This window comes from Cnephaeus nilssonii, assembly GCF_951640355.1.
Source record: "Cnephaeus nilssonii genome assembly, chromosome: X".
In the NCBI taxonomy this organism is placed as follows: Eukaryota; Metazoa; Chordata; class Mammalia; order Chiroptera; family Vespertilionidae; genus Cnephaeus; species Cnephaeus nilssonii.
This window is the reverse complement of record NC_137071.1, coordinates 37,343,194-37,355,951: the sequence shown is the minus strand read 5'-3', so window position 1 is coordinate 37,355,951 and position 12,758 is coordinate 37,343,194. Positions and strand designations below refer to the sequence as shown.

General features: G+C 44.6%; 1 protein-coding gene across 5 annotated transcripts in view; it reads left to right on the top strand.

Moving 5' to 3' along the window:
• The window catches only part of ARHGEF9 (Cdc42 guanine nucleotide exchange factor 9), a 387,554-nt gene that overhangs the window by 341,853 nt on the left and 32,943 nt on the right, over nucleotides 1–12,758 (top strand). For 4 of the 5 annotated variants that reach the window (XM_079764371.1, XM_079764370.1, XM_079764374.1 and 1 more), the window contains one exon: nucleotides 7,033–7,101. In XM_079764371.1, the coding sequence (XP_079620497.1) occupies nucleotides 7,033–7,101 (69 nt within the window). Of the gene's footprint in view, nucleotides 1–7,032; nucleotides 7,102–7,917; nucleotides 8,133–12,758 lie in introns of those variants that run through there. The other variant, XM_079764372.1, reaches the window with a different exon arrangement.

Below are 12,758 nucleotides of genomic sequence, written 5' to 3'. Positions count from 1 at the left end.
TACCAGGGCCAATGCTTGGGTTGCCAGGGGATGTGGCCGGCCTGCAAACCACCACAGGCCCCTCGCTCAGGCCACCCCACGTCCCAAGGGAACCCCCACCTGATCTGGGACACCCTTCAGGGCAAACCAGCTGGCCCCCACCCCTGTACCAGGCCTCTATCCTATCTAATAAAAGAGTAATATGCAGCTTGATCATTACTGCAACACACAATATAGCTGCCCCCATGTGGTCAAAGATCCTGGCCCCATGTGGACACAAGATGGCTACCACAAGATGGCCAGCAGGAGAGGGCATTTGGGGGGGACCAGGCCAGCAGGGTAGGGCAGTTGGGGGGGACCAGGCCTGCAGGGGAGGGCAGTTGGGGGGACCAGGCCAGCAGGGAGAGCAGTTAGGGGTGACTGGGCCAGCAGAGGCGGGCAGTTGGGGGAGACAAGGCCTGCAGGGGAGGGCAGTTAGGGGTGACCAGGCCAGCAGGGTAGGGAAGTTGGGGGGGACCAGGCCTGCAGGGGAGGACAGTTGGGGGAGACCAGGCCAGCAAGGGAGGGCAGTTGGGGGGGACCCAGGCCACCAGGGGAGGGCATTTGGGGGGGACCAGGCCAGCAGGGTAGGGCAGTTGGGGGGGACCAGGCCTGCAGGGGAGGGCAGTTGGGGGTGATCAGGCCAGCAGGTAGGGCAGTTAGGGGTGACTGGGCCAGCAGAGGCGGGCAGTTGGGGGAGACCAGGCCTGCAGGGGAGGGCAGTTAGGGGTGACCAGGCCAGCAGGGTAGGGAAGTTGGGGGGGACCAGGCCTGCAGGGGAGGGCAGTTGGGGGGGACCAGGCCTGTAGGAGAGGACAATTGGGGGGGACCCAGGCCACCAGGGGAGGGCATTTGGGGGGGACCAGCCAGCAGGGTAGGGCAGTTGGGGGGGACCAGGCCTGCAGGGGAGGGCAGTTAAGGGTGACCAGGCCAGCAGAGTAGGGCAGTTGGGGGGGACCAGTCCTGCAGGGGAGGGCAGTTGGGGGGACCAGGCCTGAAGGGGAGGACAGTTGGGGGGAGACCCAGGCCTGCAGGGGAGGACAGTTGGGGGAAGACCCAGGCCTGCAGGGGAGGGCAGTTGTGGGGGACCAGGCCAGCAGGGGAGGGCAGTTGTGGGTGATCAGGCCAGCAGGGAAGGCAGTTAGGGGTGACCAGGCCAGCAGAGGAGGGCAGTTGAGGGAGACCAGGCCTGCAGGGGAGGACAGTTGAGGGGGGGGCCCAGGCCTGCAGGGTAGAGCAGTTAGGGGTGACCAGGCCAGCAGGGGAGGACAGTTAGGGGTGACCAGGCCAGCAGGGGAGGGATGTTGGGGGCGACCAGGTCTGCAGGGGAGGACAGTTAGGGGCAATCGGGCTGGCTGGGGAGCAGATAGGCGTCGATCAGGCTGGCAGTGGAGTGGTTAGGGGGTGATCAGGCTGGCAGGCAGAAGTGGTTAGGGGCAATCAGGCAGAGGCAGGCAAGCGGTTGGGAGCCAGCAGTCCTGGACTGTGAGAGGGATGTCCAAGTGCCCGTTTAGGACTAAATGGGTGGTCTGACATCCCTCAAGGGGTCCCAGATTGGAGAGGGTGCAGGCTGGGCTGAGGGACACCCCCTCATGCACGAATTTCATGCACCGGGCCTCTAGTATCCTATATAAAGGGTACTTTATACATATTCTACAGCAACTCCTCATTTCCCCTATAGCCAGCCTCTTGGAATCACCATTTTATTCTGTGCATTTATGAGTTTGACCTCATATTAATTTATATACCTAATATAAAAAATGATGCCATATTAGTCCTTCTGTGACTGCCATATTTCACTTACCATAATGTCCTACAGATTTATCTATATTGTCACATATGGCAGAATTTTCTTCCCTTTTGGAGCTGAGTAGTATTACACTATATGTATATAACATGTTATTTAATCCATTCATCTATTTATGGACATTTAATTTGTTTCTATATCTTGGCTATTGGGAATAGTGCTACAATCAACATGTGAGTACAGATATCTCTTCAAGATCCTGACTGTAATTATTTTGGATATATATATATATATAGAAGTGGGATTAATAATCATATGATAGTTCTTTTTTTAATTTTATTAAGAACCTCCTTACTGTTCTCCATAGTGACTAAAACATTTTAATTCTGAACAGTGTACTATGGTTCCAGTTTATCCACATCCTTGCCAATACTTATCTTTGATAATAGCTATCCAAATAGGAGTGAGGTGATTTCTTATGGTTTAAACTTGAATTTTCTAATGATTAGAAATGTTGACAATCTTTTCATATACTTGTTGGCCATTTGTATGTCTTCTTTGAAGACATGTCTATATAAGTCCTTTGCCCATTTTTAAAATCTAGTTATTTGTGGGATTTTTTTTGTTTTTGTTTTAGGTTTTTTGTTTTGGGTTTTGTTTTTTGTTGTTGTTTTTTTTGCGATTGAGTGTTCCACATAGAAGTGCCTTATATGTGGAAATTAACACATTATCAGATATAGTTTGCAAATATATTTTCTTCCATTCCATAGGTTGCCTATTCATTCTATTGTTTCTTTGCTATGCAGAAGTATTTTAGTTTGATGTAGTCCTACTTATCTGCTTTGCTTTGGTGCCTATGTTTTTGGTGTAATTTTCAAGAAATCATGGCCAAGATCAATGCCAAGCTTATTCCCTGTTTTCTTATAGTACTTTTACAGTTTTAGGTTATACATTTAAGTCTTCAGTCCACTTTGAATTGATTTTCATGTATGGTGGAAGGTAGGAGATCAGTTTCATTCTTTTGCATGTGGATATCCATCCAGTTTTTTCAGCACCATTTTTTGAGAAAAGGATCCTTTCCCCATTTTGTATTGTTGGCAACTTTGTCAAAGATATAGTGACGGTGTATATATATATATATATATATATATATATATATATATATACACACACACACACACACACTAGTGGCCCAGTGCACAAAATTCATGCACATGAAAAGGGAATTAATTAGAGGAAATATTTTAATGTTGCTATTTGCCCTTTCTCTATAATAAAAGTGTCAGAGATGAAAGAAAATTAGTAAAATATATATGAAAATCTTGCTCCTGTCAGAGTCTGGGGTGCACCATGGGACCCACAGTCATGTCCCCGCCCACCCACTTGTGCCTCAAAATCACATGAGACCCAGACCCGGCCACCCCCCCCACCCCATTGGGCTAGATACAGACCCAGCTGGTCCCACCCTTGTCAAGCCCTGCTTGGCTGAGAGTGCAGCCTCAGGTGCCCTGGCCTGGCGCTGGGTGGGGGTGTGGCCTGAGGTCCCCCAGTCTGGGCTGGGCGGGGAGCACTCCTTGAGGGCCCCCCTCAAGCCCCTCCTGGTGGGGGATGTGGCCTGAGATCCCCTATGAAACCCCTCTGGGTGGGGGGCATGGCCTGAGGTGCCCCGTCAAGCCCTGATGGGCGGGAGGCGCAGCTTCAGGTACCCCAGCCCAGCACCGGGAGGGGGGCACAGCCTCAGGTCCCCGTCAAGCCCTGCTGGGCAGGGGGCATGGCCTTAGGTCCCCTGGCCTGGGGTGAGGGGATCAGCCTGAGGTCTCCAGGCCCAGCACCAGGGTGGGGGGTGCACCTTGAGGTCCCCCATCAAGCTCCTCAAGGTGGCAGGCGCAGCCTCAGGTCCCCCAGCCTGGCGTTGGGGCAGGGGGTGCAGCCTGAGGTCCCCTGGTCTGGTGCCAGGGTGGGGGGCATGGCCTGAGGTCCCCTGTCAAGCCCCACAGGGGCAGGGGGGCACAGCCTCAGGTCCCTGGTGATTGCTCATTAAGGCTCATTACGGGAACTCGGCCTCCACTGTTGGTGCAGCCATCTTGTGTTACGGAAACTCTGCCCCCACTGTGGGCGCCACCATCTTGTGTTACAGAAACTCCTGCCTCCATCTTTGTAGTGGAGTGATGGTCAATTTGCATATTCCCTCTTTATTATATAGGCTGAGTTTATTTCTGGACTGTCTATCCTATCCTATTGGTTTACATATCTGTCTGTAATTACTATAGCTTTGAATGTATTTTGAATTAAGAAGTATGATGCCTCCAGATTTTTTCTTCTCTCGCAAGTTTGTTTTAGGTATTATGGGTCTTTTGTGGTTCCACATGTGGTCTTTGTAGTTTGATAAAAATGCCATTGGAGTTTTGATAGGATCACATTGAATCATTAAATTGCTTTGGATAGGGAAAAATCATCACTCTTGCATGATATAAAACTCTCAATAAACTAGGTGTAAAATGCATTGCCTTTATTACCTCAACATAATAAAGGCCATGTATGAAAGGCCCATAGCTAACATCGTACTCAAAGGGGAAAAACTGAAAGTCTTTTCTCTAAGATTAGGAACAAGACAAGGATGCCTACTTTTACCACTTCTATTCAGCATAGTAGTGGCAGTTTTATCAAGAACAATTAGGCATGAAAACAAATAAAAGGCATCCAAATCAGAAAGGAAGAAGTAAAATTATTTCTGTCTGCAGATTATATAATTTTACATATAGAAAATCCAAAAAACTCCACAAAAAGCTTTTACAACTAATAAATGAAGTTATTAAAGGTGTAGGATACAAAATCAACATACAAAATTCTGTTGTGTTTATATACACTGACAACAAACTACCTAAAAAGAAAATTAGTAAATAGTCTACTCATAATCACATCAAAAAGAATGCAAGAATTAGGAATAAACTTAACCAAGGAGGTGAAAGATTTCTACACTGAAAACTATAAAATATTGCTGAAATAAATTAAAGAAAAAAATAAATAGAAAGACCTTCTTTCTGTGTTCACATATTGGAAGACTTCATATTGTTAAAATGTCCATTCTTCTCAAAGCTATCTACAGATTCAATGTGAACCTATTAAAACGCCAATGACTTATTTTAATTTTTCAATTACAGTTTAAGTTCAATATTATTTTATACTAGAGGCCTGGTGCACGGACTCGTGCACTGATGGGGTTCCTTGGCCTGGCCTATAGGGATCAGTGGATCTTCGCGCTACTGCAGCCCAGCCTTACCTGCCATCTCGTTGGGCTCCAGCCCGTTGTCCGTATTGATCCTGCACAGCACAAAGTAGTGCGCAAAATGACAGGAAACTGGGGAGGAGCACAATCCTCGACCTGGTGCTGCACTGCTCCCACTCATCTTGGCCCCACTGCGCCTGCTGCTGTTGCCTCTCCTCTGTGGTCTTTGCACACCTGTCCTAGGTATTATGGGTATTATGCTAATCATGGCAGCCTCACTCCTTGCATGGCATGTAGAAGCAGCCATGGGCTTGTGCCCAGTCAATCCAGATGCCAGTCCTGATCGCGGTCCTAGTATAGATGGGGGAGGGGCGTGCAGGGGTAGTGTCCGTGAGAGAGGCTCATGCAGCCACAGCTGTGATCGCCAGCCAGCCGTGAGCCCAAGTCTTGCATCTGGCACCCTTCAGTCAGCTGAGCGGGTGGGAGCGCACTGACCACCAGCGGGCAGCTCCTGTGTTGAGCATCTGCCCCCTGGTGGTCAGTGCGTGTCATAGCTACTGGCTGGTTGTCCGATCGCTTAGGCTTTTATATATATATATATATATATATATATATATATATATATATATATATTAGTTTCATGTGTACAGTATAGTGATTAGACATTTATGTAACTTACAAAGTGATCCCCCCAATATTACAAGTACCCATATGGCACTATACATAGTTATTACAGTATTATTGACTATATTCCCTATGCTATACTTATACATCCCCATGACTATTTTGTGACTACCAATTTGTACTTCTTAATTCCTTCAGCTTTTTCACTCAGCCCCCAACCCCCCTTCCCTCTGGCAACCATCAGTCTGTTCTTTGTATCGATCAGTCTGTTTCTATTTTTTTGTTTGTTTGTTTATCTTGCTCTTTAGATTTCACATATAAGTGAAATCATATGGTAGTTGTCTTTCTCTTTCTGACTTAGCATAACATCCTCTAGGTCCAATGATATTTTTTGTAGAAATAGAAAAAACTCCTAAAATTCATGTAGAAACCAAAAAACCCCATAATAGCTAAGAGAGAACAGAGCTGAAGGCATCACACTTCCTGATTCAAAATATATGCCAAAGCTACAGTAATTAAAATGGTATGGTGCTGCCCTCGCTGGTGTGGCTCAGTTGGTTGGGCATCGTCCCATGCAACAAAAGATTGATTCCCAGTCAGGGCACATGCAGGGGTTGCAGGCTCAATCCCCTGTGGGTAGTACAGGGGGTTCAGGATGAAGATGATTGATGTTCTGCTCTCACATCCATGTTCCTCTTTCTCTCTCCCTTTCTCTTCCTCTCCCTCTAAAATCAATAAAAATATTTTTTAATTTATTTATTGATTAAGTATTACATATGTGTCCTTATTCCCCCATTACCCCCCACATCCCCAATGCCAAAGGACTTATATGCATGCATATAAGCCTAATCAATGGACACAGACAACAGGGGGGTAAAGGCAATAAAAATATTTTTAAAAAACAGTATGGTACTGCCATAAAGACAGACATATAAACCAAGGAAATAGGATAGAAATCCTAGAAATAAATGTACACATATAAGTCAACATATCTTCAACAAATGTGCCAAGACTACAAAGTTAGGAAAGGATGGTTTCTTTAAAAATGGTGCTGGAAAAACTTGATATAAACATGCAAAAAAGTGAAATCAGACTCCGAGGGTAATACCTTGTTGACTTTTGAGGCCCTGGTCAGGGAGCTCAGTTGATTAGAATGTTGTCCAGATATGCCAGGGTTGCTGGTTCGATCCCCATACAAGAATCAACCAATGAATGCATAAATTAGTGAAACAACAAATCAGTGTTTCCCTTTCTGTGTCTCTTTTCCTTCCTCTCTCTCTAAAATCAATAAGTAAAATTTTTAAATAAAGACTTTTTATATGTCTTGTCCAAATTTCTCTTCCAGGAACATACTAATTTTTACATTTAAGAAAGGTCTATGTTTCTCTTAAAAAATAATGTGTTTTTATTTTTCTAGGCTTTGAAATTTCTGAAAATCAGAAGAGGCAGGCTGCAATGACTGTGAGAAAAGTCTCTAAACAAAAAGGTAAATCTGCCTTTTACCAACACTCCTCCCACCCCACCTTATTCCACCCCCACCCCACCATTCACTCTCTGTGAGAATGGAAAGCCATAGGCTATGTGTTTTCATATTCCGAGGCTTATTTCCATGGTGGAGAGTTTCTGGATTCCCATGTGTCCCTGTACATAGAAAATGTTCTTGAAGGTTTAAGTCTGAGGAATGAGTAGTATAAGGTACTTATGTCCAGAGATAGCTCATCAGGTACAGGGAAAAAATAGAACCATTTTTATTTTTATTTTTACTTAAACAAATGAGAGAGAGAAACTAAACTTTACTAACAATTTAGAGACCGGTGGGCAATAGAAAATGTGTAGAATTTATTTATAACTGTAAGGGAAATGTGCAGAATTTTCTTTCATTGTTTTGGAGATATTTGGTAAACCAAGAATCCCAAATCAGAATGAAGAACTTCAAACTGAATCAAGGAGATTCAGATATTCATTGTCTCTTTCTCTGAACTATAAACTAAAGTATTTACAAAAGAAAAATACATTGAAAATAAATTAGAATATGAAATGAAGCTCTATTTTCTCATTTTTATGAACTAGACAAAATTGAAATGCTTAGTTAAATAAAAGAAAGGAACTACCCTCTGTTTATCTGAGAGTCTATTCAATCCCAGTCATTTTACGTAAGTTCTTTCATTTTTATGGCACCCCTAAAAAGGTAGGCATTGTTAGCCCCATTTTCTCGATGAGGAAACTGAGGATCTTCTGGGTGAAGTGACTGAACATAAGTCAGCTTTACTATAAGTCCCCTTCTCTCTCTTCTCCACCTAAGGCAGTGATGGCGAACCTATGACACGCGTGTCAGCACTGACATGCATAGCCATTTCTGATGACGCGGCCGCCTGCCGAGGATGAAACATTTGCTGCTCCTGAGGATGAAACATTTGCGAAATAATGTTTTTTCCTCAAAGTGACACACTACCCGAGTTATGCTCAGTTTTTTGGCGAAGTTTGACACACCAAGCTCAAAAGGTTGCCCATCACTGACCTAAGGGGTTTGATGATTTTCCATTTTGAGGAAGAACAGCTGACTTTTTTTTGTATCACCTCAATTACCAATAAATGCTTCTGTTACTGATAACCACTGTTATTGTCCCCAGGGGTGGGCAATCTTAGACCTCAGTTTCCCAGACCATTCCTTCTGCTTTCTCAGTGGACTATTGTTCAGAATGAGTCACCACACAAAATGATCAGATTTAAGTTGCATGAAATTCCAGCAGTCACATAAAGCCCCCCTAATTACTCCTAATGACACTGTTTTTCATTGAGGAAGCTGAGTGCCTACGTATACCTGATTTCCAATTAAGCAGTGTACCCAGCTGGAGGCCCTCTATCTAGACATGACAGTCCTTTTAACTGCTTATTGTTTTTTGCCCTTGGGAGACCCTCTTTCCCTCATCATGCAAATGTGATTCTCTTTAGATATGGAATTAAAGGCAACCACTCCTAACCTCTTGGGGGTGAAAAGTGAAGTATAATATTAGAAAGCAATCTGGAGTTACTATACGTAAAGATATGATCTGTATGAATAGGAGAATCCTGTGAGGGAATATGCCCCTTCTTTAGACAGAGATATGAACAGAAAAGAGCCCTAGGCAGGTGGAGAGTCCTCAGGCTACAAAGGGGCTACTGTCCTAGTAGCCTGCCTCTGTCTCCTGTAGGCTCTTAGTTCCTGAGGTTCTCTCACTCTGATTTCCTTCACTGTCCTTACCATACTGACCTTTGTGATGGGATGGTACCCCATTACCTTAGCCCAGGTTCCCTGAAGCTTATCTGAGACTGGCTGTTTTTGTGACTGATAATCCTTAAAGCTTAGTAAAATCCACAAATCAAGCAACCAGAAAACAGTCCTGCTCAGTCATACCAAGCTTTTGTGTCAGTTTTCTTACCCACCTGTCTAGTCTCAACCTATACCCTTCAGGTCCTCTCTTGTGTACCAATATCTAAACACTGGTTCACCTGAACAGCTTTCCACCTGTAATAGCAATCTTAAAGACTTAAAATAAACTTAGCTAGTTTCAAATGTCCCAGAATTCCTACAAATCTCTTCTCTTATTTCTACTTCTAGTCTGCAAGACTCTTCTAGTCCAGGGCTGTGGTGACTCATATATTTTGTGACTCAAAGTTACTAACATGTGGAAGTAGTTGTCAAACTTAGTAATATTAGTTATATAATATACATGGGAATAGCAATTCACTGGAGGAAGGATAAATAAATTCCATATGGCAAAAATTAAAAGAAGAGCTTCAAACTAAACTTGCACCCAATAAAAATTAACTCAAAATTGATAATACACTCATATTTAAAACTACAAAATTTTAGAATTAATAGGAGAAAATCTTCTCTGTGTATCTAGGGCTATGTAGAAAAGTTCTTAGACTTGACACCAAAATCTTGAACCAAAAACTAAAAATTTGATAAAATAGACCTTGTCAAAATAGAAAAATTTTCTCTGTGACAGACCATGTGAAAAGGATGAAAAGACAAGTTAGAGGCTAGCAAAAAAAAAATACCTGCAAACTACATATCTGATGAAACACTAGTATCTAGAATATATAAAGAACTCTCAAAACTCAACAGTAAAAAAAAACTACCTATTCCAATTAGAAAATAGGCAATATATAAACATATTTCACTGAAGAGGATATATGGATACCAGTTAAAAATGAAAAAATGTTCAATATAATTAATTGTTGAAGAAATGCAAATTAAAACCACAATGAGATAGTACTACATATCTATTATAAATGCAGAAATAAAAAATAGTAACACCATCAAATGCTGGCAAAGATGCAGAAAAATTGAGCCATTTATACTTTGCTGGTGAGAATATATAATGGTACAGCCACTCTGAAAATAGTTTGGCACTTTCTTAAGACATGAAACATGCAACTACCATATGACCCAGCAATTACATTCTTGGGACATTTATTCCAGAGAAATGAAGACTTATTTCCACATAAAAACCTCTAATCAAATGTTCATAGCAGCTTTGTTCATAATAGCTTAAGCTGGAAACAATGCAGATGTCCTTCATTGGGTGAAAATTAAGCAAACTATGGTACATTCATACCATGAAATATTACTCATCAGTAAAAAGGAGCCAGCTACAACTTAGATGAATCTCAAAGGAATTATGCTAAGTGAGAAAAGCCAATTGCTAAGGGTTGCATATTGTATGACTCCATTTATACAATGTTTTAATGTAATTTATAAATGGGGAATAGATTAGTGGTTTCCAGGGAATAACAAGGAGGTGGGGTCAGGAGAGAAATGAGTGTGGTTACAAAAGAGTAGCAAGAGTGATCCTTGTGATGATAGAAATGCTCTGTCTCTTGACTGTGTTCTATAAAAATGGTAATATTCTGGCTGTGTTATTGTACTACTAGAGGCCCAGTGCACAAATTCATGAACCAGTGGGGTCCCTCGGCCTGGCCTGCAGGATTGGGCTGAAACCAGCTCTCTGACATCCGAGTGGTCCTGAATTGCGAGAGGGCACAGGCCAGGCTGAGGGACCTCACTGGTGCACGATCAGGGCCAGGGAGGGATGCGGGAGGTTGGCCAGCTGCGGGGGGACCACAGGAGGGCTCCAGGGCATGTCCAGCCTGTCTCGCTCAGTCCTGATTGACTAGACCCCAGCACCAAGCTAACCTACTGGTTGGAGTGTCTACCATGGTGGTTAGTGCACATCATAGCGACTGGTTGACCAGTCGACTGTCTGCCCTCTGATGGCCAGTGCATATCATAGCGAGCGGTTGAGTGGCCTTAGCATATCATTAGCATATTACGCTTTGATTGATTGAATGTATGACCAGACGACCGGACCCTTAGCATATTAGGCTTTTATTATATAGGACTAGAGGCCCGGTGCACAAAATTCGTGCATGATGGGGTGTCCCTCAGCCCAGCCTGCACCCTCTCCAATCTGGGATCCCTCTCACAATCCAGGACTGCTAGCTCCCAACCACTTGCCTGCCTGCCTGCCTGATTGCCCCTAACTGCTTCTGCCTGCCAGCCTGATCACCCCCTAACCACTCCCCTGCCAGCTTGATTGATGCCTAACTGCTCCCCCGTCAGCCCAATTGTCCCTAACTGCCCTCCCCTGCTAACCTGGTCACCCTGAACTGTCCTCCTCTGCAGGCCTGGTCACCCCTAACTGCCCTCCCCTGCTGGCCTGGTTGCCGAAACTGCCCTCCCCTGACAACCTGGTCACCCCCAACTGCCCTCCCCTTCAGGCCTGGTCACCCCTAACTTCCCTCCCTTGCCAGCCTGGTCACCCCTAACTGCCCTCACCTGCTGACCCAATTGCCCCTAACTGCCCTCCCCTGCAGGCCTGGTTCCCCCAAACTGCCTTCCACTGCAGGGCTAGTCCCCCTCCAAGTGCCCTCCCCTGCTGGCCTGATTGCCCCTATCTGTCCTTCCCTGCCAGCCTGGTGGCCCCTAACTGCTCTCCCCTGCTGGCCTGGTCACCCCCAACTGCCCTCCCCTGCAGGCCTGGTTCCTCCCAACTGCCCTCCCCTGCAGGCCTGATTCCCCCCCAACTGCCCTCCCCTGCAGTGCTGGCCCCCCCAACTGCCCTTCCCTGCAGGCCTGGTCCCCCCAAACTGTCCCCTGCAGGCCCGGTTGCCCCCATCTGCCCTCCTCTGCTGGCCTGGTCACCCCTAACTGGCCACCCTGCTGACCTGATCACCCACAACTGCCCTCCCCTGCCAGCCATCTTGTGGTGGCCATCTTGTGTGTTGGAGTGATGGTCAATTTGCATATTACCCTTATATTATATAGGCTAGTTTTGCAAAATTTTATTATTAGAGAAACTGAATAAAGGGTCCAATGCATACCTCTGTATTTTCTCTACAACTACATGCAAATTAACAATGATCTCAAAATAAATTTAAAAATTTAATAAAAAATTTCAGATGAGCACTCCCAAAACTCCCTCCCTAATATGTCCATATTGTTTAGTGGCATGCTGTACCCTCATATTTCTGACACCACCTTTGAATGTCATCAAAATGGCAGAATAGTTTGCTTCTGTCCTCCCCCTAAATAACACTGATTTTGACAATGACCCATAGATGAAAGTGATTTTTTTCGAGTCTAGGAATCCATCAGAGAAGTTCCAGCTCACTGCTGGAGAAAAATAAAATCCATTATTGGATGCACAGATGAATCCAGTCACTAAAGACTGAGGGAGGTCATTACTTCTTCTTCCTTATTTAAACTATATTTTTATTGATTTTATTTTTAGAGAAAGAGGAAGGGAGAGGGAAAAAGAAATAAACATTGATGCAAGGGTGAAACATGGATCAGCTGCCTCCTGCATGCCCCTTAGTAGGACCAAACCCACTATCCTGGCATGTGCTCCCACTGGGAATCAGTCTGGCAACCTTTTGGTGCACAAGACAATGCCCAATCAACTAAGACACACCAGCCAAGGTATGACTACTTCTTTAAATGTAAAGACAGTGGTGCCAGACTGCAAGGAATGTGAAAATCAAGGAAATGTTTTATCTCTAAAGAAACACAATATTTTTAAGAAACTGACCCCCAAAGATATGGAGCCCCCAGAACATGGAGATCTGCTATTTACCAAAGAAACGATTCAAAATAGT